This window comes from Oncorhynchus keta, chromosome 5 (assembly GCF_023373465.1).
Source record: "Oncorhynchus keta strain PuntledgeMale-10-30-2019 chromosome 5, Oket_V2, whole genome shotgun sequence".
Lineage (NCBI taxonomy): Eukaryota > Metazoa > Chordata > Actinopteri > Salmoniformes > Salmonidae > Oncorhynchus > Oncorhynchus keta.
This window is the reverse complement of record NC_068425.1, coordinates 22,937,331-22,964,611: the sequence shown is the minus strand read 5'-3', so window position 1 is coordinate 22,964,611 and position 27,281 is coordinate 22,937,331. Positions and strand designations below refer to the sequence as shown.

General features: G+C 42.6%; 1 protein-coding gene across 42 annotated transcripts; it reads right to left on the bottom strand.

Annotated features, from left to right (window-relative positions):
* Positions 1 to 2,844: 2,844 nt before the first annotated feature.
* Positions 2,845 to 26,446, bottom strand: LOC118375268 (somatostatin receptor type 5-like). 42 transcript variants are annotated; one of them, XM_052519114.1, is made up of 8 exons: positions 26,194 to 26,446; positions 21,735 to 21,817; positions 8,914 to 11,655; positions 7,495 to 7,537; positions 6,033 to 7,322; positions 3,705 to 5,580; positions 3,575 to 3,640; positions 2,845 to 3,320 (listed from the first exon to the last, which is right to left on the bottom strand). In XM_052519114.1, exon 3 carries the CDS (start codon positions 11,562 to 11,564, stop codon positions 10,119 to 10,121), a length of 1,446 nt encoding a protein of 481 aa, XP_052375074.1. In that variant the 5' UTR covers positions 11,565 to 11,655; positions 21,735 to 21,817; positions 26,194 to 26,446; the 3' UTR covers positions 2,845 to 3,320; positions 3,575 to 3,640; positions 3,705 to 5,580; positions 6,033 to 7,322; positions 7,495 to 7,537; positions 8,914 to 10,118. The 42 variants fall into 42 exon arrangements, 31 of the variants coding, with proteins under 31 accessions (XP_052375074.1, XP_052375080.1, XP_052375082.1 ...); XM_052519120.1 differs by adding an exon at positions 5,624 to 5,838 and having other exon boundaries at positions 2,845 to 5,537; positions 6,764 to 6,849; positions 7,022 to 7,322; XM_052519122.1 differs by having other exon boundaries at positions 2,845 to 5,580; positions 6,033 to 6,462; positions 6,592 to 6,677; positions 7,194 to 7,322.
* Between the last annotated feature and the right edge of the window lie 835 nt (positions 26,447 to 27,281).

Below are 27,281 nucleotides of genomic sequence, written 5' to 3'. Positions count from 1 at the left end.
TGAACTATCCCCTACTCTACTTTACTCTACTGCTGTGCACAGTACTGCGCTGTGCTGTACTCTACTGAACTATCCCCTACTCTACTTTACTCTACTGCTGTGCACAGTACTGCGCTGTGCTGTACTCTACTGAACTATCCCCTACTCTACTTTACTCTACTGCTGTGCACAGTACTGCGCTGTGCTGTACTCTACTTAACTATCCCCTACTCTACTTTACTCTACTGCTGTGCACAGTACTGCGCTGTACTCTACTTAACTATCCCCTACTCTACTTTACTCTACTGCTGTGCACAGTACTGCGCTGTGCTGTACTCTACTGAACTATACCCTACTCTACTTTACTCTACTGCTGTGCACAGTACTGCGCTGTGCTGTACTCTACTGAACTATCCCCTACTCTACTTTACTCTACTGCTGTGCACAGTACTGCGCTGTGCTGTACTCTACTGAACTATACCCTACTCTACTTTACTCTACTGCTGTGCACAGTACTGCGCTGTGCTGTACTCTACTGAACTATCCCCTACTCTACTTTACTCTACTGCTGTGCACAGTACTGCGCTGTGCTGTACTCTACTGAACTATACCCTACTCTACTTTACTCTACTGCTGTGCACAGTACTGTGCTGTGCTGTACTCTACTTAACTATCCCCTACTCTACTTTACTCTACTGCTGTGCACAGTACTGTGCTGTGCTGTACTCTACTTAACTATCCCCTACTCTACTTTACTCTACTGCTGTGCACAGTACTGCGCTGTGCTGTACTCTACTGTACTCTACTTAACTATCCCCTACTCTACTTTACTCTACTGATGTGCACAGTACTGCGCTGTGCTGTACTCTACTGAACTATACCCTACTCTACTTTACTCTACTGCTGTGCACAGAACTGCGCTGTGCTGTACTCTACTGAACTATACCCTACTCTACTTTACTCTACTGCTGTGCACAGTACTGCGCTGTGCTGTACTCTACTTAACTATCCCCTACTCTACTTTACTCTACTGCTGTGCACAGTACTGCGCTGTGCTGTACTCTACTGAACTATACCCTACTCTACTTTACTCTACTGCTGTGCACAGTACTGTGCTGTGCTGTACTCTACTTAACTATCCCCTACTCTACTTTACTCTACTGCTGTGCACAGTACTGTGCTGTGCTGTACTCTACTTAACTATCCCCTACTCTACTTTACTCTACTGCTGTGCACAGTACTGCGCTGTGCTGTACTCTACTGTACTCTACTTAACTATCCCCTACTCTACTTTACTCTACTGATGTGCACAGTACTGCGCTGTGCTGTACTCTACTGAACTATACCCTACTCTACTTTACTCTACTGCTGTGCACAGTACTGCGCTGTGCTGTACTCTACTGAACTATACCCTACTCTACTTTACTCTACTGCTGTGCACAGTACTGCGTTGTGCTGTACTCTACTGAACTATCCCCTACTCTAATTTACTCTACTGCTGTGCACAGTACTGTGATGTGCTGTTCTCTACTGTGCTCTACTGGGCGAGATAATTTTATTTGGGGTGGAGTGCATTAGAATAATAGCCAGTATGTAGAATAATACCCAAACATGCAAAGGAGGATATTACATTTTTCTACCTTTGTGTACAAATTCAGGATATATCACCATGAAGAGAATGAAATCCATAATTCTAATATACTACAGATCAATGACCCATGATGTCAATCTGTTACCATCATTCTGTTATCGGGTGTTAAACCACCTCTTACAAGTAACACGTTCCTACATCATACTTCTGTGTTCATGTCCCTGGTCTTTGGAATGGGCTTGACGATTATATCATCAAATTCATGAAAACGTGGTCATATAAAATATAGAAAACATTATATTTGTGTTTATGGATGAAATTTCACTAAATACAATTGTGCTACTTTCTTGCCCATTGAAAACCATTCAAAAAGCCTGCACAATTCTAAAACTGTGAAGCTACTTGCCCCGTCACTTGCAAGAGTATAACAAAAATAGATTTTTTCAAACTCAAGGTGTCATATCATAGCTGACATTCCACTCTTTATGCAGACATCTTTGAATCTTAATTTGGAGTCCGATTTTATTGTCATTCTGCAACCAAATGTGACATCTGCACTGTTCTTCGAGTAACTGTGTTTTTGTTAAAATTGTCTGTGGAAGTTGTTAACAGTGGTCCTTGTGCTTTAAAGTGAAAGATCTGAGTCTCAGTGTCATTCTGTTACAGGGGAATTGCCTGTATCCGAGTGTTTTGATTGTTATCCTTCACCCACTGAGGGTAGATCAATACCACTATGGTCCCATGCTGCATTGCTTACTGCTCTAGCATGGTAATTGAGGCTAACCCTGGGGTCCATGCCTTCCAATCGTTTCCTCATATAAAACAACTGAAGGTCTGTTGACGAATCAGCAGCATGTCTCTGCCAAATGTGATTTCTGTGTGTCAACCTACGTTTTTACTTGAGGAGAAATACAATGTGAGTGTTATACCTATAGCTCTACATGCTGTTTCAATGTGAGACCGGCAGGACAGAGTTTGTCATTGCTGCTTGTAATCTTTGCAGAAATGGCCTTTTGGATAAGCGAGTTAGGAAATAAATGGGATTGAAAATATTTGATTGAAGTACTTCAGCAGTGGATTGAGTTAAGAGCTGGCCTATACTCCCAGGAGTATATAGTAAAGCACAGAAACTCCATCTATGTTAAGAAATATGATGATTACTATTAGACTACATTAAGACATTTTGGTAAAGGTAAATATTATGACTTTGGTTGTTATGGATTGTTTGCACTTGTTTTGGATAACGAACATAGTCAATCAAACAGACAGCCGACTCACAGCCACAAAATCTTTATTTTTACATTTTACATTTACATCACTTAGCAGATGGTCTTATCCAGAGCAACTTTTTATTGTATTAATCTAATAACATTTAGGGATTTGCTCCTGCTGATGTACAAAACACAGCAACACAAGAATGACAATCAAGAAAAGAGCCACCAGGCGAGTACGAAATCCACACCTCATCTGCCAGATCAGTCCCGTCTCCCACACCTCACCTGCCAGATCAGTCCCTTCTCCCATACCTCACCTGCCAGATCAGTCCCTTCTCCCACACCTCACCTGCCAGATCAGTCCCTTCTCCCACACCTCATCTGCCAGATCAGTCCCTTCTCCCACACCTCACCTGCCAGATCAGTCCCGTCTCCCACACCTCACCTGCCAGATCAGTCCCGTCTCCCACACCTCACCTGCCAGATCAGTCCCTTCTCCCACACCTCATCTGCCAGATCAGTCCCTTCTCCCACACCTCATCTGCCAGATCAGTCCCGTCTCCCACACCTCACCTGCCAGATCAGTCCCTTCTCCCACACCTCATCTGCCAGATCAGTCCCTTCTCCCACACCTCATCTGCCAGATCAGTCCCTTCTCCCACACCTCATCTGCCAGATCAGTCCCTTCTCCCACACCTCATCTGCCAGATCAGTCCCTTCTCCCACACCTCATCTGCCAGAACAGTCCCTTCTCCCACACCTCACCTGCCAGATCAGTCCCTTCTCCCACACCTCATCTGCCAGATCAGTCCCGTCTCCCACACCTCACCTGCCAGATCAGTCCCTTCTCCCACACCTCACCTGCCAGATCAGTCCCTTCTCCCACACCTCATCTGCCAGAACAGTCCCTTCTCCCACACCTCATCTGCCAGATCAGTCCCTTCTCCCACACCTCATCTGCCAGATCAGTCCCTTCTCCCACACCTCATCTGCCAGAACAGTCCCTTCTCCCACACCTCACCTGCCAGATCAGTCCCTTCTCCCACACCTCATCTGCCAGATCAGTCCCTTCTCCCACACCTCATCTGCCAGAACAGTCCCTTATCCCACACCTCATCTGCCAGAACAGTCCCTTCTCCCACACCTCATCTGCAAGAACAGTCCCTTCTCCCTTAAACCATCAGCAAACCATCTACTTGTTACCCCCCAGCTGTCTCTTTGAGCAATGCTAAAACTGTCAGATTGCATTGGCACAATGAGATGCTTGAGACACAATCAAAAAAAGAGGCACAATAACACTGATGGTGTTTTGGTATGGCCCATTGGAACGCAATGGCCACACCACAGAATGCTCCTCTACATATAGTTAGCTGAGAACATGTCAATACATGTGTGTTGCCCTTGGATTGAGAGATTTAATCCCAAACCAAATAGCACATCTGGATGAGATAAATACTATGCCTATTCTCTGACTTTCAGGGCTCTGTTGTGTTCTTACCCTTGAGCTACAGGCACTGTTTACATAGTGTTTCCATAGTAGCCACTGCCAAAAAGAGTGAATTATATCAGTGTTATCAGAGTCACCTGCGGTTCTGTTTGCTTCTTTCTGTGCCCATATCATACTGAGGTGGGCTTCTGTGGGTGGAGAGAGTGGACAATGAATCACACAGATTCATAAAGATACCACCCGTCGACCAATCAGGTGGTCAGCTGCTTGCCTCACCTCCGTCTACAATAAGCACTGCGCTGATTATCACTGAGGAAAGATCACACAAACAGTGGAAAACAAAAATCATATTTGATAGAATAATCCCATACACAACTCAAGTACAAGTAAACAAGTGTATATTTGACATGAAACTGGCAATTATACAACACTTCACAGTATGCTGCTTGTCACAAGTCTGCACAGTGGAACTGCAAGCATGGCATTGGTGAAACAACTCACTTTTCATAAGCCTTTAATGATGTTTTCACACCTCTTAATGCAGCTGTGAGAGAGAGTGTGTGTGTGGGAGTGTGCCAGCGGCGGGGGTGGCAGAGGAAATGGATTTATCATGGATCAGATAGCATTGTTCAAGTGAGTTAAACTGCTTTCTACAATACACTGCTATTTGTATCAATGAATGCAGTGAAAGGGACACAAGAGTCAACAATGTTGGTGGAGTGTAACAATATACTGAGGCACTTTATGTGTTGGTCAGTGTGGTTTCACCGAATGCCTTCCACTCCACTGGGCAAATTGGTTAATGAGGGCTTGTGGCTGTGTGGTAACTCTGGTGTAACGGTCTAATAATGCATATTTTGTGTGCACCTACAGTACCCGTTTCCTTTTCATGGCTTGGTGTGTGCATGATTTACAGTAGTCCTTTCCCCTGATGAACTAAACCTCTAAAGAAAACATCCACTATTTTGACACTGTAATATGAGACACTGTCAACAGATATTTCACCTTGATATTCAGTAATACGAGACACTGTCACCAGATATTTCACCTTGATATTCAGTAATACGAGACACTGTCACCAGATATTTCACCTTGATATTCAGTAACATGAGACACTGTCACCAGATATTCCACCTTGATATTCAGTAATATGAGACACTGTCACCAGATATTCCACCTTGATATTCAGTAATATGAGACACTGTCACCAGATATTCCACCTTGATATTCAGTAATACGAGACACTGTCACCAGATATTCCACCTTGATATTCAGTAATACGAGACACTGTCACCAGATATTCCACCTTGATATTCAGTAATACGAGACACTGGCACCAGATATTCCACCTTGATATTCAGTAATATGAGACACTGTCACCAGATATTCTACCTTGATATTCAGTAATACGAGACACTGTCACCAGATATTCCACCTTGATATTCAGTAATACGAGACACTGGCACCAGATATTCCACCTTGATATTCAGTAATATGAGACACTGTCACCAGATATTCCACCTTGATATTCAGTAATATGAGACACTGTCACCAGATATTCCACCTTGATATTCAGTAATATGAGACACTGTCACCAGATATTCCACCTTGATATTCAGTAATATGAGACACTGTCACCAGATATTCCACCTTGATATTCAGTAATATGAGACACTGTCACCAGATATTCCACCTTGATATTCAGTAACATGAGACACTGTCACCAGATATTCCACCTTGATATTCAGTAATATGAGACACTGTCAGATATTCCACTTGATACTGTCACCAGATATTCCACCTTGATATTCAGTAATATGAGACACTGTCACCAGATATTCCACCTTGATATTCAGTAATATGAGACACTGTCACCAGATATTCCACCTTGATATTCAGTAATATGAGACACTGTCACCAGATATTCCACCTTGATATTCAGTAATATGAGACACTGTCACCAGATATTCCACCTTAATATTCAGTAATATGAGACACTGTCACCAGATATTCCACCTTAATATTCAGTAATATGAGACACTGTCACCAGATATTCCACCTTGATATTCAGTAACATGAGACACTGTCACCAGATATTCCACCTTGATATTCAGTAATATGAGACACTGTCACCAGATATTCCACCTTGATATTCAGTAATATGAGACACTGTCACCAGATATTCCACCTTGATATTCAGTAATACGAGACACTGTCACCAGATATTCCACCTTGATATTCAGTAACATGAGACACTGTCACCAGATATTCCACCTTGATATTCAGTAATATGAGACACTGTCACCAGATATTCCACCTTGATATTCAGTAACATGAGACACTGTCACCAGATATTCCACCTTGATATTCAGTAATACGAGACACTGTCACCAGATATTCCACCTTGATATTCAGTAACATGAGACACTGTCACCAGATATTCCACCTTGATATTCAGTAATATGAGACACTGTCACCAGATATTCCACCTTGATATTCAGTAATATGAGACACTGTCACCAGATATTCCACCTTGATATTCAGTAACATGAGACACTGTCACCAGATATTCCACCTTGATATTCAGTAATACGAGACACTGTCACCAGATATTCCACCTTGATATTCAGTAATATGAGACACTGTCACCAGATATTCCACCTTGATATTCAGTAATATGAGACACTGTCACCAGATATTCCACCTTGATATTCAGTAATATGAGACACTGTCACCAGATATTCCACCTTAATATTCAGTAATATGAGACACTGTCACCAGATATTCCACCTTGATATTCAGTAACATGAGACACTGTCACCAGATATTCCACCTTGATATTCAGTAATATGAGACACTGTCACCAGATATTCCACCTTGATATTCAGTAACATGAGACACTGTCACCAGATATTCCACCTTGATATTCAGTAATACGAGACACTGTCACCAGATATTCCACCTTGATATTCAGTAATACGAGACACTGTCACCAGATATTCCACCTTGATATTCAGTAACATGAGACACTGTCACCAGATATTCCACCTTGATATTCAGTAATATGAGACACTGTCACCAGATATTCCACCTTGATATTCAGTAATATGAGACACTGTCACCAGATATTCCACCTTGATATTCAGTAATATGAGACACTGTCACCAGATATTCCACCTTGATATTCAGTAATATGAGACACTGTCACCAGATATTCCACCTTGATATTCAGTAATATGAGACACTGTCACCAGATATTCCACCTTGATATTCAGTAACATGAGACACTGTCACCAGATATTCCACCTTGATATTCAGTAATATGAGACACTGTCACCAGATATTCCACCTTGATATTCAGTAATATGAGACACTGTCACCAGATATTCCACCTTGATATTCAGTAACATGAGACACTGTCACCAGATATTCCACCTTGATATTCAGTAATATGAGACACTGTCACCAGATATTCCACCTTGATATTCAGTAATATGAGACACTGTCACCAGATATTCCACCTTGATATTCAGTAATATGAGACACTGTCACCAGATATTCCACCTTGATATTCAGTAATATGAGACACTGTCACCAGATATTCCACCTTGATATTCAGTAATATGAGACACTGTCACCAGATATTCCACCTTGATATTCAGTAATATGAGACACTGTCACCAGATATTCCACCTTGATATTCAGTAATATGAGACACTGTCACCAGATATTCCACCTTGATATTCAGTAATATGAGACACTGTCACCAGATATTCCACCTTGATATTCAGTAATATGAGACACTGTCACCAGATATTCCACCTTGATATTCAGTAATATGAGACACTGTCACCAGATATTCCACCTTGATATTCAGTAACATGAGACACTGTCACCAGATATTCCACCTTGATATTCAGTAACATGAGACACTGTCACCAGATATTCCACCTTGATATTCAGTAACATGAGACACTGTCACCAGATATTCCACCTTGATATTCAGTAACATGAGACACTGTCACCAGATATTCCACCTTGATATTCAGTAACATGAGACACTGTCACCAGATATTCCACCTTGATATTCAGTAACATGAGACACTGTCACCAGATATTCCACCTTGATATTCAGTGATATGAGACACTGTCACCAGATATTCCACCTTGATATTCAGTGATATGAGACACTGTCACCAGATATTCCACCTTGATATTCAGTAATATGAGACACTGTCACCAGATATTCCACCTTGATATTCAGTAACATGAGACACTGTCACCAGATATTCCACCTTGATATTCAGTAACATGAGACACTGTCACCAGATATTCCACCTTGATATTCAGTAACATGAGACACTGTCACCAGATATTCCACCTTGATATTCAGTAACATGAGACACTGTCACCAGATATTCCACCTTGATATTCAGTAACATGAGACACTGTCACCAGATATTCCACCTTGATATTCAGTAACATGAGACACTGTCACCAGATATTCCACCTTGATATTCAGTAACATGAGACACTGTCACCAGATATTCCACCTTGATATTCAGTAACATGAGACACTGTCACCAGATATTCCACCTTGATATTCAGTAATATGAGACACTGTCACCAGATATTCCACCTTGATATTCAGTAATATGAGACACTGTCACCAGATATTCCACCTTGATATTCAGTAATACGAGACACTGTCACCAGATATTCCACCTTGATATTCAGTAATATGAGACACTGTCACCAGATATTCCACCTTGATATTCAGTAATATGAGACACTGTCACCAGATATTCCACCTTGATATTCAGTAATATGAGACACTGTCACCAGATATTCCACCTTGATATTCAGTAATATGAGACACTGTCACCAGATATTCCACCTTGATATTCAGTAATATGAGACACTGTCACCAGATATTCCACCTTGATATTCAGTAATATGAGACACTGTCACCAGATATTCCACCTTGATATTCAGTAATATGAGACACTGTCACCAGATATTCCACCTTGATATTCAGTAATATGAGACACTGTCACCAGATGCCAAGTTGCCAACTCTTTCCAGAGCCCTTTTCTTCCCCCACATAGCAGCAGTACAAACACAACCACGGCTCACAACACACAAGCGAAATAAACCCTCAAAAATCTATAACCACTGTTTGATTTTATGCCAATCGGGGCACCTGTTTTCCTCCTCTCATTGTGCACCCCCCAGTCCTCAACAATCTAAACAAACAATTGGTACAGTCTTAGAAAAAGAGGTGCTCTCTACAGCCAAAGAACCCTTTTGGAACCTTTTTGGAACCCTTGTTCTAAGAGTGTAGGGCCATTCTGTTGCCATGGGATAGAAGCTACACAAGGTGCCTTCTTTTTCTTCTGTCCTCTGTTCCTCCAGCTAAGGTGTAGCGAGGTGAATGACTAGGATATAAAAGTGACGCTACATTCATCTATATATAATTGATTGTCACATTGTGCAGTAGAAATGTAATACAATTACAATCAGATATGTCAGATAAGTTTGGAAAAAGGCACAGACATTATGTACATACAGTGATCATGTGGTGAAACATAAACACAGATTGAAATGATACAAATGTCTTCAGAAACAACCTAGTATATACACCGTTTTACAGGCAGTATCAAGTCATTGTAACACAAATTCCATTGGCTTGATGCAGAGTTCAAACACTCTCAGCCCATTGATCAGAAATGTAGCAATAAATAATGAAAGGTGCTATGGCCTTACAGAGTGCTTCTCTTCTCTATATGTGTATAGCGCTGTACATTTAAATAGACATTACATGAATGCTACAAAATATTAATGCACGTTCCATCAGGTAACTGACTTCGGAGACAGTTATTTTACATTATAGGTAGCTTATCTCCAGTGAGGAGTTCTTCTCCACCGGCTCCTCTGGCAGTGGTTTGACACTCCCATTTGTGTGTCCATTATGCAGGGATGCTGGAGGCCCCAAGCTTGGGCCTTTCCCACCAATGTCACCAGCTTTGGCTTTCCTTTCTGGGGATACCACATGCTCAGATGCCCCTGGAGCTGGCGCCTTGGGTGTTAACAGGGCCTGGGAACTCTCAGGATGTCCGTTCCCATTCTGGGCGATCCTACAGATCTCCGTCATCTCTGTGACGTCCTCCCTGTCGTCATCATCCTCTTCCTCCTCCTCATCTCGTACGACCCTCCTCAAGCTCTCCCGGGGCTTCAGCACCCTCCCTCTCTCCTCCTGCTGCTGCTGGCGCTCTGTCAGGTCGTGGCTCTCCACCTTGCGTGAGGAACGACACAGGGCCTTGCGGAAGCCCCGCTTAAAGTTTTCTGACAGGAAGCCGTAGACGATGGGGTTGGCGCAGCTGTTGGCGTAGCCCATTACCACAACAAAGTAGTAGAGGCCCGGGTACTCTGATGGCAGAGACACCAGCAGGTTGAGGATGTTGAGGGCGTAGAAGGGCAACCAGCAGAAGACAAACACGGCGACCACGATCACCACCATGCGCGTCACCTTGCGCTCCGACTTCCTGCGCTTGGTGGACGTGGCGTGGACCTTCTTGCCAGAGCTGCGGATCTTGAAGACGATGAGCAGGTAGCAAAGGCAGATGATGAGGAGTGGGCAGAAGAAACCCACTGTGGACGTGTAGATGATAAAAGCCGCCCGCCAAATGTCGGCCGGCCGAGGCCAGGAGATATTGCAGGTGCCGCCCGTCTTGTGGACGTTGGCGAAGATTACCACAGGCAGGACCACCAGGAAGGAGATGGCCCACACTGTGCCGTTGACCACCTTGGCCACCTGGGGCCGCCGCCACTTGGAGGAGCGTATGGGATGGACCACTGCCAGGTAGCGGTCAATGCTCATGACAGTTAGGCAGAAGATGGAGGTGAACTGGTTGATGGAGTCCACGGTCATGACCAGGCGGCACATAAAGGAGCCAAAGGGCCAAAACTGGAGGGTGTTCTGGACAGCCAGGAAGGGCAGGCCCAGCATGAAGAGCTCATCAGCGATGGCCAGGTTCAGGATGTAGATGTTAGTCACAGACTCCGTCTTGGAGTAGTGCAGCACAATGTGGATGACCAGGCTGTTCCCGCCAAGGCCGATGACACAGACGATGATGTAGATGAGTGGGATGAGGACCCCTGCTACACTGGGTCCTAATGGCATCTCTGGAATGTTGGTGGAGTTGATGCAGTTGAAGAGGGTGTCGTTGAGGAGGGTTTCATTGAGGAAGGTGTCGTTACATAGTGGCAAAGACAGGGGGAGGTGGGGGTAAGGGCTGGGGACTGTTCTGTTCTCCCACATGTCCTCTGCCATCTCTGAGGGGGCGGTGAGCAGAAGTCCAGGCAGGAGAGATGGAGGAGCAGGGGGATGTCTGTCTGTCTCTCTCAACTCCCACCCATCTGTCCTGTGGAGAGACCAGAAAGACTTGTTAAACTGAGGAGATCTTTCATATGTCATCTTTTATTGAGAAGCATCTGTAGCTCAATGGAGAGAAGGAGAAACACAAATTAAAAGGGATGTGACAGACTTGACAGCGGCTTTATGTCTGTTATGCCTCTTATGGGCTCTTTCAGGGCCAAGGCACAGTAGTAGCCAGACAATACGTCATTGAGGGTTTTCCAAACAGTTTTAATTGTGTTCTTGCACTTCATTCAGGTGAAAGCCTTCTTTGGTAAATTCCCAGAAGCATGAGGTACATGAGAGAAGAAGACGTCAGTGTCTGGTTGTGTGAAAAGCTACTGTTAAAACAAGTCTCAAGACAAATGAAGAGCTGGGGGAAACAATGAGAGTGGAAGATTAAACAAAACAAAAAAGAGCAGCAGGTGGTGGAGGTCAAATGAAATGATAAGTATGAAATGATAAAAAAGGACACCCAAACGGGATACTAGGTACGCAGCCCAGCATGAGTCAGACAGGAAATAATTAAGGCCAGACAAGGAGTGAGGGCATGGAGAGAAATTGACCAGATCGCAACACCTGTGTTTGGCTTCTCTTTGTGGCTATTGACCCCCCAGACAAATTAAACAGAGTGTGTTCCCACAAACAGCCACTGCTGGGGCTAATAATTGACATTTTATTGGTAACTAGGTGCTCTGGTGCACCACAGACCACTGTGTGTAGCTCTTCTGCCAACACATATGCTGTCATCGGTGTGTATGGACTTGTGTGAATGTAAATATGGAGTGTGTGTATGTGTGCACAGTTAATGTGAGACAGGAGAAATCTCAGGTAAGCTCAAAGGCTTTGGAGGGCCCTTTTTATATCTAGCTGTGGAGTCGCAATGCCACACTGGGTAAACATCCACTACTGATGACGTACAGGGGTTCTGGAACAAATTAACACCTGGCTTTCTCTCTCTCTATCTACCTCCTTCCATCATACTGTGTAGATCCCATGAAAACACATACAGTAATGACTCTGGATTCATCTCTTTATGCTAAGAAGCTGTAACAGCAATGTATATAGTTTTAAATCACTTGCAAAAATGTGTCTTGTTTTTTTAAATTAAAAAGAAGATTATGTATTGATTTAACATAACAACCTCTGGTCAAGCAGGTCATCCTTTGTCCCTTGGTACTTGGCCCTGTGTCATAGGTGCCATCATCACAAGAGAGGTATTTGGTCAGCAATGGATGTACTGAACTACAAAATGGACACATACACATGAATTCTAGGGACTTCCCACTGGGCAAAAACTGGTTGAATCAAGGTTGTTTCCATGTCATAAAAAGTAAATACACGTGATGATGTTGAATCAATGTGGAAAACTGATTGGATTTGCAAAAGGTCATCAACGTAAGGGATTTTTCTTTTCACCAAACTTTTAACGTAAATCCAACGTCATGGTGCAATTGTTTGTTGATTTCACGTTGACTTTACATTAGTTGACAATTCAACCAAATATACATAAAAATTAGTAGTTGAACGGACATCTGTACCAAGTGGGTCAGAACATGTCATATCACCACAGTTAAATGTAATCCAGTTTAGCATATTATCATGCTTTTCAAATCTATTCGTTTCTGTCCCATGAAATATGCATAATAATATTTTCTGTTTTTGGAAATGTAATTTAATGAATTTTTTTCAGGATAATCAAAACCCTACTTATAATTGCACAGACGTGAGCTAAGCTCATTGATAGGGTTCATCAAACACTCCGACTGTTTCCTCAGTTCACTACAAGGTTATCATCACTTCAAAATCTGGAAGCTGAGGTGAAGCAGATTCAAAGCAGGCTTTCCACCTCACTGATGCTCAGGTTCTGATCTGAGGGAGATACATGAAGAAAGACCAACTGTGAAAATGTACTGGCAAAGGAACGTGAGAGATAAACAGATGTTTTAGGGGTTGAAGAGAAATATAATACAGTATATACACTTAGTGTTCAAAACATTAGGACAGACTGACCAGGTGAATCCAGGTGAAAGCTGTGATCCCTTATTGTTGTCACTTGTTAAATCCACTTCAACGCTGCTGTGTTTTTCATGATCAACAGTTTCCCGTGTGTGTCAAGAATGGTCCACCACATATAGGACATCCATCCACTTTCAACACCTTGTAGAGTCCATGCCCCCGACGAATTGAGGCTGTTCGGAGGGCGAAAAGGGGGGATGCAACTCAATATAAGGAAGGTGTTCTTAATGTTTTGTACACTCAGTGTATATTTCTTAAATTATTCATTTTGACTAAGAGAATATTCCTACATCGCACAATTTCTATATTCTAAATGGTTTGATTATTTTCATGCGAGGTGCATACATTTACCATCCTCCAACATTGGTGCTGGTTTCCCCGAGCTGCGGAGACACCAGGGAGAAGGAGCGCGTTGGGATTGCTGCCATAAATCAAACAGAACCAAATCAAGGGCACACATGACGGGCTAACAAGATCACGCTCTGAAGTCTTCAGCTCCACATGGAGAAGAGAGGGATGCCATTGCATTTATCTTTATCCTTGGGTTATGAACATAACATTGTCACTAATGCCTTGATTTCCTTCAGTTATTAACATATTGTTAGTGGAATGGTCTTTGCACGATGGGACAGTTTTTTTCTGAAGACTGTCTCTTATCTCCAGCATTTCTCTTCTCTGCACAGATTACAAATTGGGGTTCTGAGCTGGTCAGGGTACCATGGTGAAGGCAGGAATATGGTATGAATGCAGACCACACACATCTTTTAATCAATGTCATTCTCTTTTACTGCCACTCGGGAGCCATTTGTCCAGTGAACAAATATTTCTAAATGAGTCTGGCCAGTCAATGCGGCAGTGCGGAGTTGCCATGGGAAAAGAGACATAAAAACGAAGTGACTACTTCAGAGCTGTATCCACGCAATCAGCCCTCTTAGCCAGATCAATTGTGTTCCATAGCTGGGAAGAACAGAAGGCACATGCCTCTTAAAGATGATCACTAATGCACATGATCATACACGGTTTATTGGGTACATCTAGTACTGGGTCTAACCCCCCTTTGCCTCCAGAACAGCCTGAATTATTTGGGGCATGGAATCATTGCTCAGTTGATATCGAGGGACCTAACGTGTGCCAGGAAAACATTCCCCATACCACACCACCGCCACCAGCATGTACCGTTGACAACAGGCAGGATGAGGCCATGGACTCATGCTGCTTACACCAAATCCTGGGATTTGTCAGAACAGGCAATGTTTTTCCACTCCTCAATGGTCCAGTGTTTGTGATGACGTGCCCACTGGAGTCGCTTTGTTTTTAACTGATAGGTGTGGAACTGGGTGTGTTTGTCTGCTGCAAAAGCCCATCCGTGACAAGGTTTGACAAAATGTGCATTTTGAGATACACAGCACTGTTGTACTGCACCGCTATTTGCCTGTTTGTGGCCCGTCTGTTAGCTTGCCATTCTCCTTTGATCTCTCATCAATGTGCTGTTTTTGCCCACAGGACTGCTGCTGACTGGATGTTTTTTGTGTGTCGCACCATTCTCTGTAAACCCTAGACACTCTCGTGCGTGAAAACCCCAGGAGATCATACTTTAATTAAACATTTTATTTCACATTTATTTAACCAGGTAGGCCAGTTGAGAACAAGATCTCATTTACAACTGCGACCTGGCCAAGATAAAGCAAAGTAGTGCGACACAAACAATAACACGAAGTTACACATGGAATAAACAAACATACAGTAAATAATATAATAGAAAAGTATATATGCAGTGTGTGCAAATGAGATAAGATGAGGGAGGCAAGGCAGTAAATAGGCCATAGTGACAAAATAATTACAATTTAGCAAATAAACACTGGAGTGATGGATGTGCAGAAGATGAATGGGCAAGTAGAGATACTGGGGAAAGGAGCAAAATAAATAAATAACAGTATGGGGATGAGGTAGTTGGATGGGCTAGTTACAGATGGGCTATGTACAGGTGTAGTGATCTATGAACTGCTCTGACAGCTGGTGCTTAAAGTTAGAGAGGGAGTCTCCAGCTTCAGTGATTTTTGCAATTCATTCCAACTGGAACTGGAAGGAAAGGCAGCCAAAGGAGGAATTGGCTTTGGGGATAACTAGTGAAATATACCTGTTGGAGTGCGTGCTATGGGTGGGTGCTGCTATGGTGACCAGTGAGCTGAGATAAGGCAGGGCTTTACCCAGCAAAGACTTATAGATGACCTGGAGCCAGTGGGTTTGGCGGCGAATATGAAGCGATGGCCAGCCAACGAGAGCATACAGGTCGCAGTGGTGGGTAGTATATGGGGCTTTGGTGACCAAATGGATGGCACTGTAACAGACTGCATCCAATTTGCTGAGTAAAGTGTTGGAGGCTATTTTGTAAATGACATCGCCAAAGTCAAGGATCGGTAGGATAGTCAGTTACAAGGGTATGTTTGGCAGCATGAGTGAAGTATGCTTTGTTGCGATATAAGAAGCCGATTCTAGATTTCGTTTTGGATTGGAGATGCTGAATGTGAGTCTGGAAGGAGAGTTTACAATCTAACCATGTATGTATTTGACACCTATGTATTTGTAGTTGTCCACATATTCTAAATCAGAACCGTCCAGAGTAGTGATGCTGGACGGGCAGGCAGGTGCGGGCAGTGAATGATTGAATAGCATGCATTTCGTTTTCTTGCATTTAAGAGCAGTTGGAGGCCACAGAAGGAGTGTTGTATGGCATTGAAGCTCGTCTGGAGGTTAGTTCACACAGTGTCCAAAGATGGGCCAGAAGTATACAGAATGGTGTCATCTGCATAGAGGTGGATCAGAGAATCACCAGCAGCAAGAGCGACATCATTGATGCATACAGAGAAAAGAGTCGGCCCGAGAATTGAACCCTGTGGCACCCCCATAGTGACCGCCAAAGGTCCGGACAACAGGCCCTCCGATTTGACACACTGAACTCTGTCTGAGAAGTAGTTGGTGAACCAGACGAGGCAGTCATTTGAGAAACCAAGGCTGTTGAGTCTGCCGATAAGAATGTGGTGATTGACAGAGTCGACAGCCTTGGCCAGGTCGATGAATACAGCTGCACAGTTTTGTCTCTGATCGATGGTGGTTATAATATTGTTTAGGATCTTGAGCGTAGCTGAGGTGCACCCATGACCAGCTCGGAAACCAGATTCCATAGCAGAGAAGGTACTGTGGGATTCGAAATGGTCAGTGATCTGTTTGTTAATTTGGCTTTCGAAAACCATAGAAGGGCATGGTAGGATAGATGTAGGTCAGTCACAGTTTGGGTCTAGAGTTTCTCCCCCTTTGAAGACGGGCGTGACTGCGACAGCTTTCCAATCTTTGGGGATCTCAGACGATCCAAAATAGAGGTTGAACAGGCTAGTAATAGTTGCAACAATTGCAGCGGATACTTTTTTAGAAAGAGAGGGTCCAGATTGTCTAGCCCGGCTGATTTGTAGAGGTCCAGGTTTTGCAGCTCGATCAGAACATCAGCTGTCTGGATTTGGGTGAAGGGAAAATGGGGGAGTCTTGGGCAAATTCCTGTGGGGGGCTGTTGACTGGGGTAGGGGTAGCCAGGTGGAAAGCATGGCCAGCCGTAGAAAATGCTTATTGAAATTATTCATTATCATGGATTTATCAGTGGGGACAATGTTTCCTATACTCAGTGCAGTGGGCAGCTGGGAGGAGGTGCTCTTATTCTCCATGGACTTTACAGTGTCCCAGAACTTTTTGGAGTTTGTGCTACAGGATGCAAATTTCTGTTTGAAAAAGCTAGCCTTTGCTTTCTTAACTGCCTGTGTATATTGGTTCCTAACTTCCCTGAAAAGTTGCATATCGCGGGGGCTATTTGATGCTAATGCTGTCCGCCACAGGATGTTTTAGTGCTGGTCAAGGGCAGTCAGGTCTGGAGAGATCTAAGGGCTATCTTGTTCCTTCCAATCTGTTCCTGGTTTTACATTTTTTGAATGGGGCATGCTTATTTAAGATGGTGAGGAAAGCACTTTTAAAGAATAACCAGGCATGGAATGAGGTCAATATCCTTCCAGGATACATGGGCCAGGTCGTTTAGATAGACCTGCTCGCTGAGGTGTTTTAGGGAGCGTTTGAAAGTGATGAGGGGTGGTCGTTTGACCGCAGATCCATTACAGATGCAGGCAATGAGGCAGTGATCGCAGAGATCCTGGTTGAAGACAGCAGAGGTGTATTTGGAGGGTAGGTTGAATAGGATGATATCTGCGAGGGTGCCCGGGTTTACGGATTTAGGGTTGTACCTGGTAGGTTTATTGATAATTTGTGTGAGATTGAGGGCATCTAGGTTAGATTGTAGGATGGCCGGAGTGTTAAGCATGTCCCAGTTTAGTTCACCTAACAGTACCGTCTTTGACGATAGATGGGGGGCAATCAAGCAGGCTAGCAGATGGACATTCAGGGGACGTCGCGACGGAGGAGCCTGTTGAAAACCCCCTCGGGTGGATTACGTCGGTAGACCAGTCGCGAAGGATCGTTGGGAAGTGGCTGATGGACCTCTTCAGCTTGCCGGGAGATGTGCCTAGCATAGGCGAGCTCCAGGCTAATTGGTGCTTGCTTTGGGACAGAGACGTTAGCCAGGTGTAGCCACTCGGATAGCAGCTAGCTAGCTGCGATGATCCAGGTGAAAAGGTTCAGAGCTTGTGGTAGGAATCCGGAGATGTGGAGAAAAAGGGTTCGGTATGCTCTGGGTTGAATCGAGCTGTGCAGACGGGCAGGAGCTGTGCAGACTGGCTAAAGGTTAGCTGATGACCGCTAGCAGTGGTTAGCTGACTACTAGCTAGTAATCTGGCTAGCTTCTGTTGGGGGTTCTGGTTCTGTTGGGGGTTTTGGTTAAAGAAAATAGCAGATCCATACCCCATTGGGTGAGCCGGGTTGCAGGAGAGTATGTTGGAGTTGAGGTTAAAAAATCTTTCAAAAATATATACGAAATATATACGAAGAAAACGCAAAGGAAAAAGATATAGACACGACAGGACGAAGACAAAGACACCTGACTGCTACGTAATCTTGGAATGATACTATGCTCAAAGTTGCTTAGATCACTAGTTTTTCCCATTCTAACGTTCAGTCGAACAGTAATTGAATGCCTTGATGCCTGTCTACATGGTTTATATAGCAAGCCATGGCCACGTGACTCACTGTCTGTAGGAGCGAACCATTTTAGTGAATGGGGTGGTGTACCTAATAAACTGGGAACTGAGTGTATTTTTGTATGTTTCCATAGGCGCTTTCTGTCATGAGGATATGTTGCTATGGCAAGGTTATTGAGGGACAGGGAGTGCGCTCATGATATAAATGGGACCACAATAACAACAAAAAACAACAGCAATCCAATGTTTTTTGACAACTGCCACCCAGTCCTGCTCTTGGCTTCGTCATGCTCTTTGAAACAGGTGTCACAGCCTTTGATGCCAGTCTATTTTGATGCTCTTCGATTGTTCGAGGGCCTTGACTCAATGCTGAGTCTCTCTTGCCCATCTGAGATAATGGTTAGAACATGAAGTTCATAGAGATAAAGATCCCTTAATTAATCATTTATAAACAGTTTAAAGAGAGTTCACTTACCATTTATTAATCATTGTTCCTACATTTGCAAATGTCAATAAGCAATCTCTAAAGAGTAATTTATATTCACAATTTGTAAATTATTAATAATGTTCTACTGTTGTACTTATAAAACAGTTATAAAGAAATTATTATCAACTCATAAGATGATTTATAAGGTATTTGTTAATGGCTGACTAATGGTTTGATATTTATAAATCTATTTATACACTGCTCAAAAAAATAAAGGTAACACTAAAATAACACATCCTAGATTTGAATGAATGAAATATTCTTATTAAATACTTTTTTCTTTACATAGTTGAATGTGCTGACAACAAAATCACACAAAAATTATCAATGGAAATCAAATGTATCAACCCATGGAGGTCTGGATTTGGAGTCACACTTAAAATTAAAGTGGAAAACCACACTACAGGCTGATCCAACTTTGATGTTATGTCCTTAAAACAAGTCAAAATGAGGCTCAGTAGTGTGTGTGGCCTCCACGTGCCTGTATGACCTCCCTAAAATGCCTGGGAATGCTCCTGATGAGAAACGCCTGGGAATGCTCCTGGACTAAAGCATCCGCCAACTCCTGGACAGTCTGTGGTGCAACGTGGCGTTGGTGGATGGAGCGAGACATGATGTCCCAGATGTGCTCAATTGGATTCAGGTCTGGGGAATGGGCGGGCCAGTCCATAGCATCAATGCCTTCCTCTTGCAGGAACTGCTGACACACTCCAGCCACATGAGGTCTAGCATTGTCTTGCATTAGGAGGAACCCAGGGCCAACCGCACCAGCATATGGTCTCACAAGGGGTCTGAGGATCTCATCTCGGTACCTAATGGCAGTCAGGCTACCTCCAAAGAAATGCCACCCCACACCATGACTGACCCACCGCCAAACCGGTCATGCTGGAGGATGTTGCAGACTCTGTCACGTCTGTCACATGTGCTCAGTGTGAACCTGCTTTCATCTGTGAAGAGCACAGGGCGCCAGTGGTGAATTTGCCAATCTTGGTGTTCTCTGGCAAATGCCAAACGTCCTGCACGGTGTTTGGGTTGTAAGCACAACCCCCACCTGTGGACGTCGGGCCCTCATACCACCCTCATGGAGTCTGTTTCTGACCGTTTGAGCAGACACATGCACATTTGTGGCCTGCTAGAGGTCATTTTGCAGGGCTTTGGCAGTGCTCCTCCTGCTCCTCCTTGCACAAAGGCGGAGGTAGCGGTCCTGCTGCTGGGTTGTTGCCCTCCTACGGCCTCCTCCATGTCTCCTGATGTACTGGCCTGAATGTCTTCAGTTCAAATGTATTCAACCCCTTTGTTATGGCAAGCCTAAAAACGTTCAGGAGTAAACATGTGCTTAACAAGTCACATAATAAGTTGCATGGACTCACTCTGTGTACAATAATAGTGTTTACCATTATCTTTGAATGACTACCACATCTCTCTACCCCACACATATAATCCTCTCTAAGGTCCAGTATCAGTGGGTGGGTAAAATCACTTGGGAAGCCAAGCCAGAAAAAAAGGCATATTACAACCTATGTGTTGTGATAATTGCGTTGTTTGCTCTATAACCTGTTAGTTCATACAGTATGCCTTGCGGCCGTGATATATAGGCCTAAGACCTAGACAATAAGAGGACACAGTGGCAGAATAAATTCAACCCAACTTTTGTTTCATCACAAAACCAGAGAGCAACCTCTGTCCGGTGAAGTCCACAAAGCATAATGTATGTAGTTAGAACTAAAAGATACCAATAATGATTTAATCCAATCAATGTAACCTAAATATGATGTGGCTGTCCATGGTTCTGATTTATGTGTGTATGTTGATTCACCCTACTTGTAGAGAAATGCCAATGCTATCCTCCTCTCTTTCATGTTGACGAAACGTCTATGTCCTCGGCTACCTGGCGAAAATGCTTGCTCGCTAACTTCCTTTCATGGACCATGTTAGCTAGTTAACATTAACCTACATCTAGCTACATATTGAGCTTCCATCCTCACAGGCTGTGAGCACAATGTATGAATTTATGATTGGATCAGAATCTCTGTTATAATCATTGGCCAGTATGGAGGTTTAGGTTAAACCACAAGTCCAAATCCTTATCTCCATCCATGGATAATTTAGGAATGGGACAATTTTACCTAGCTATTTAGCCACCAGAGGACAACGACACAACGAGATGCAACAATTCAAGATGTTTCTGTTTCTGTTAATGACGTATTGCTCTCGATGTGATTTGAGTGAAGCCAAATCCAAATTGGCTTCTCTTGACACTTTGATTTGGTGTGCCAGGACCATTCACAGTTGTGCTCACTCAGTTTAGCTCAACACTGATAGGCTATAATTATATACTTTATTTTATCAAGGGAGGCCAAATTCTGTTTTCCTGTGCATTAAACGCTACGGGAGGCAACAATGTCATACACTTTTTGACCAGACAGAATCGGATAGATGGCCTACACTTACAGAGACAGAGGGGCGCTGTTTCGCTGGCTAAGACGCTTTCTCCGGTGAAAGATATTCAGGCTCTTGCGAATTGAAGGAAAATTCTGAAACACAGAGAGACGAAATAAAAGTTATTTTATGTTTTCTTCTAGGTCATTTTTTTCTAGGGAAGCCACTGGTAAGGTCCTTCAGTCGAGCAGTGAATTTCAAACTCAGATTCTACCACAAAGACCAGGAAGGTTTTCCGATGCCTCACAAAAGAAGGACACCTATTGATAGATTGGGGGCAGATATTGAATATCCCTTTGCGCATGGTGAAGTTGCAGAAGAGGATACTGCAAAACATGTGGCAAAGCAATTATTTTTTTGTCCTGACTAAAGTGTTATGTTTGGGGCAAATCCAGTACAACACATTACACATTACATCACTCTCCATAGTATAGTGGTGGCTGCACCATGTTATGGGTATGCTTGTATTTGTTAAGGACTAGAGGAAAACCTGGTTCAGTCTGCTTTACACCAGACACTGGGAGATTAATTCACCTTTCAGCATGACAATAACCTATAACAAAAGGCCAAATCTACACTGTAGTTGCTTACCAAGAAGACAGTGAATGTTCCTGAGTTACAGATTTGACCTAATCTACTTGAAAATCTACAGCAAGACCTGAAAATGGTTGTCTGACAATGATCAACAACCAGTTTGACAGAGCTTGAAGAATTTTGAAAAGAATAGTAGGCAAATGTTTCACATTCAAGGTGTGGAAATCTCTTAGAGATTTACCCAGAAAGACTCACAGCTGTAATCGCTGCCAAAGGTGCTTCTATAAAGTATTGACTCAGGGGTGTGAATACTCAAGTAAATGAGATATTTCTGTATTTCACTTTCAATAGATTTGCTAATAGTTCAAAAAGCATGTTTTCACTTTGTCTTTATGGTGTATTGTGTGTAGATGGGTGAGAAAAAATATCAATTTAGTCCATTTTGAATTCAGGCTGTAACACATATAAATGTGGAATAAGTCAAGGGGTATGAATACTTTCTGAAGGCACTGTATATCTTGAATGGGATATTTAGGAATTCTTAATGAGTGCATTTATAAATGTGAGTAGGTCTACATGCACTTATTAATACCTCAGATGACGATTAATGTAGTTGCTTAGAAACCATTTATTAATTATTAATCAACCATTTTGCAGCTCCTAATCTAAAGTGTGCACTATAAATAGCTTTATAAATGTTTCATAAATGACTTGTCACTCCCCAAAAGCTGACCACATTTGTAGATAGTACCTGACGCTCCACCAATGGCTAAAAAGAACCTAAAACAAGCAACGGTAAAAGAAGTACACAATTAAGGGACGTATAAGAATTAAAAAAAAATTAAAACAGAGTATCTCCAGAATACATTTTAATGCACGAACTTGCTTAAATCATTTCAGTTACATATTTCATAAGCTTCATAGCTGCAGCCATTAACAAAGGCCTGATAAATCACAAGTGATCATCAACTTGGGTAACTTGCAGTTGAACCAGAAGCATACGCACAGTGTTATATGGCTGCCGAACACTAGACTAGCCGGGCTATTTCTAAGAGGTGCTTTTACACCTGCATTGTTTGCTGTTTGGGGTTTTAGGCTGGGTTTCTGTACAGCACTTTGAGATATCAGCTGATGTACGAAGGGCTATATAAATAAATTTGATTTGATTTGATTTGATAAAGTGGTGATAATAGCTGTCCATGGGAATGAAGACTCTCAGCTGTTATTTGGTCCCAGTAACTGGATGACTAGATGTAGAACACCGTCCTTTGCTACCTGGGAGGTACAATCACTGCTTCCTTGAACTGTTATTTTATGTTATTTTTGCCTGCTGACATTTGCAGATAACGATGATTGCAAGCTGTGACCCTCTAGGGGGTCACAGCTTGGGCCATTCAGTTTTTAATTAAGTATCAGTCCCATTTTTTTTTACCCAATCTAATCTTGCCCTTCAAACGGAAAGCAATCTCAAAAATTCTTGCCTCATAAATATCAATCTTGTTTTTCCATGTCGTGCCACTGTCAGAGTCAATAAAAGCTGATGATTTAGAGGCCATATTGTTTGAGGAAATAAGGGAACTGAACACAATAATGTATCTATCAGTACAGAAAGACTTCAGTGTCCCTGAAATTTAGCATACAGCTAACCATTTTTACCAATCAGAAAGCATTCAAGCACAAATTGGCCAACAGATGATCACAGCACACTAACTAATCCAACTAGCACTTGCATCACTCCTAACATATAGTACTAGGTTTACGTTTTGGCACTTAATCTGTTTTCACTGTAAAATATATTACATAAAAGACGAATAAATAAATTATCACACTTGTGAGGTAAAACATACTGTAGGTGTTTTGACAAAAAAAATCCATTAACTATAATCCATATGATAATACACATTTCTTTTTGCTGCAGGACTTTCCTGCTGTAGCAAACTGGCTCAAATGAAGATCCTACATCTATACATAACCACCATGTATGGCTTGGACACACCATTCGAAGCAGTCTCCTTCAGTGTTGAATGCAAACAGGACCACGTAAGAACCAAGGTCAATGTCATTGCCATGCAAAGATGTTTACATACCTTATCTGCTTCCATATTTCTGCCTTCATCTAAAAATCCCATCCCAACAGTCACAGAACTAAGACACTGCTCTACTGACAACTCATAATATACACTCTTGGAAAAAAAGATGCTATCTAGAACCTACAAGGGTTCTTCGGCTGTCCCCATAGGAGAATCCTTTGATGAACCCTTTTTGGTTCCAGGTACAACCCTTTTGGGTTACATGTAGAACACTTTCCATGGAAACCAAAAGAGTTCTACCTTGAACAAAAAACAGTTCTACCTGGAACTGAAAATGGTTCTCCTATGGGGACAGTCAAGGAACCCCTTTGGAACCCTTTTTTTTCTAACAGTGTAGTCTCAAGATGATGTCTTAATAAAAGCCATTCATTGTTTTCTAATAACAACAAACATCATTGGACCTTCTACAGAAGTTCCTAACATTGTGTGTTTGTTCTGTATGGACTGTAAATGCCACATGACCACACATACTGATTGTGCATGTGTGTGGGAGGGGGCCTGCTGTGTGTGTGTGTGTGTGGGGGGCTGCTGGGATCCCAGATTTTCCATCTGAGCAAGGTCCTACCCACATATTCAAATCTGCCAAGAGGCCTTGAATAAATTAAAGAGTGATGATCCAGCAGGTCTATAAAGATTTATTAATGTTATTATTTTTAACCTAATCCTGTGGGTGTTTTTCTACAGGGTATAGCTCTTCAGGGCTTGCTGACTCACATACTGTCCCTCCAGAGCTACGGACAGACAGATGGAACTCATCATGCTCATTGGTGAGTCTGCTCTCGTATGGTCTTTAACATTAACTGAGCTCTAATTTTTTTCTTTTGATCGCCCCCGGGCCCTCTGTCCCAGATTTTCCACCAATCGCCCAGACTGAGTGCTAAAAACATCCTCAGATCGACTCAACTCTGCGCTCTGTCCATCTGCTTGTACATCAATCTCCAGCAGACATCATCAGCCCCCAGCTTTTTTATTATCAAAACTAAAGAAGTAAAAATATATATATCATTTTATGTCTTTTTCAGCTGGTGGGAGAAGGTGAGCAGGGAGGTGAGGGGTGTTTGGAGTGGGCATGGTCTGCAAGAACACCTTGCCTCTGTATTTTACACCTAGGGAATGTTGGCGAGACACTGTGATGAACAGCACCGTCTAGCAACCCAAAGGGTGTGAGTTTGAATCTCATCACGGACAATTTCAGCATTTTAGCTCATTTGCAACTTTTCAACTACTTACTAGTTTTTATCTATTTTTGAACTACTTAGCGTGTTAGCTAACTCTTACCCTAATCTTAACCCTTTTAGCTAACCCTTCGACCTAACCCTAAGCTTAACCATTTTAACTAACCCTTCCCTTAAATCTAACCTTAACCCTTTAACCTAACTCCTGAACTTAACCCTAACCTTAACCATAACCCCTAAACTAGCTAATGTTAGCGAGCTAGCTATTGTTAGCCACCTAGCTAGAATTTGTAACAGATCATATGTTATGCAAATTCGTAACATATACTAAATTATGTGTCTTGGTTTACAAACAGAATAATACGAAATGCTCTGAGACCAGGTTGCGTTCAAAGGCACTTAAATCATTCACTCTTGGAATGGGACACATACACAATCCATGTCTCAATTGTCTCAAGGATTAAAAATCATTCTTTAACCTGTCTCCTCCCCTTCATCTACACTGATTGAAGTGGATTTAACAAGTGACATTAATAAGGGATCATATCTTTCACCTGGATTCACCTGGTCATTCTATGTCATGGAAACAGCAGGTGTTCTTATATGTTTTGTACACTCAGTGTATATTGCTCTAGTAATAGACTAAACAAAAACCATTTAAAAAAATCTTACCTTTCACTTTTGCAAACACGTTTTTTCGGTAAGTATCCACAGCTGGGTGATTAAATAATGGTGAAGTTGTGCTTTCTCTTGAGAAATACCACCCAAAAATGTTACTTGCAAATAATAGGGTACACAATTGTTCTTTCTTTAGTGTGTCCGATATAAAAAAAATAATAATTTATAACGGAATGAACTTTCTTTTACGCGCACTTCCACCTGACTGTTCACAGTCCGAGAGGTAGCCTGCACTGAAAGATACCAACATTATATTAGGCTACTCGTTGCACCATCACTCGCTTGTAACTAGGTAACGGGTCTTCTGCTCGCAGGCGCTCCAGAGAAAAAAGTAGGAGGTGTTGGAATAAATTACTGTGTGTGTGTGAGAGAGAGATGGGGGGCTTTGGGGATTCTACTCTTTGAATTACATCTAGAGTCAATTGGACATTGCACTCCACCAGTCTCTACCCACTTAATCTGTAGCCTGGTGTATGCCCTCTTGATAATAACCGAAGTATGCTATTGTTAACGTAGAAGGTGTGGCGATCTTTTTCCCAAGGGAGTTCAGGAGAAATTTTCCAGCACATTAATCAGTCACATACATTTATAGCATGAGAACATCTGATAAGTATTGATTTATAATGGCACAATATAACCTATTGGAGAATATATTTGACAAGACCACCAGTTAAAACAGAGATGCCAGTGTTGGCATTTAGAAACAAATCTATATCTGCTTTTCTTCTGTTAGTTTGCCATCATACGGACAATTCCAGTGCTCTCTCTCAGAGCCCAGTGGGCCTGTCTAAATTGTGTTTTTTTTTGCACAAAATGCTCATTACTTGGCTTATAATGGGGGCCTTAAGGGAAAAACAATGGGCTGGTGTGGGGGCCTCAAAGAACAAAACGAGCCAATGTGTTATAAATGTCTGGGACGATTTCTGTTCCCAGTCCGTCCCTGTCCATTGGCCATTTAGAGTGGTCAGTCATTTAATTGGGCGATTTCCTCCCTGATGCATATTCCCAGTGGCAGCAGACCTCTGTACATTACAGAGATATTGCGACAGGGAGAGACCTCCCCCACAATGCCTGAAAGGTCA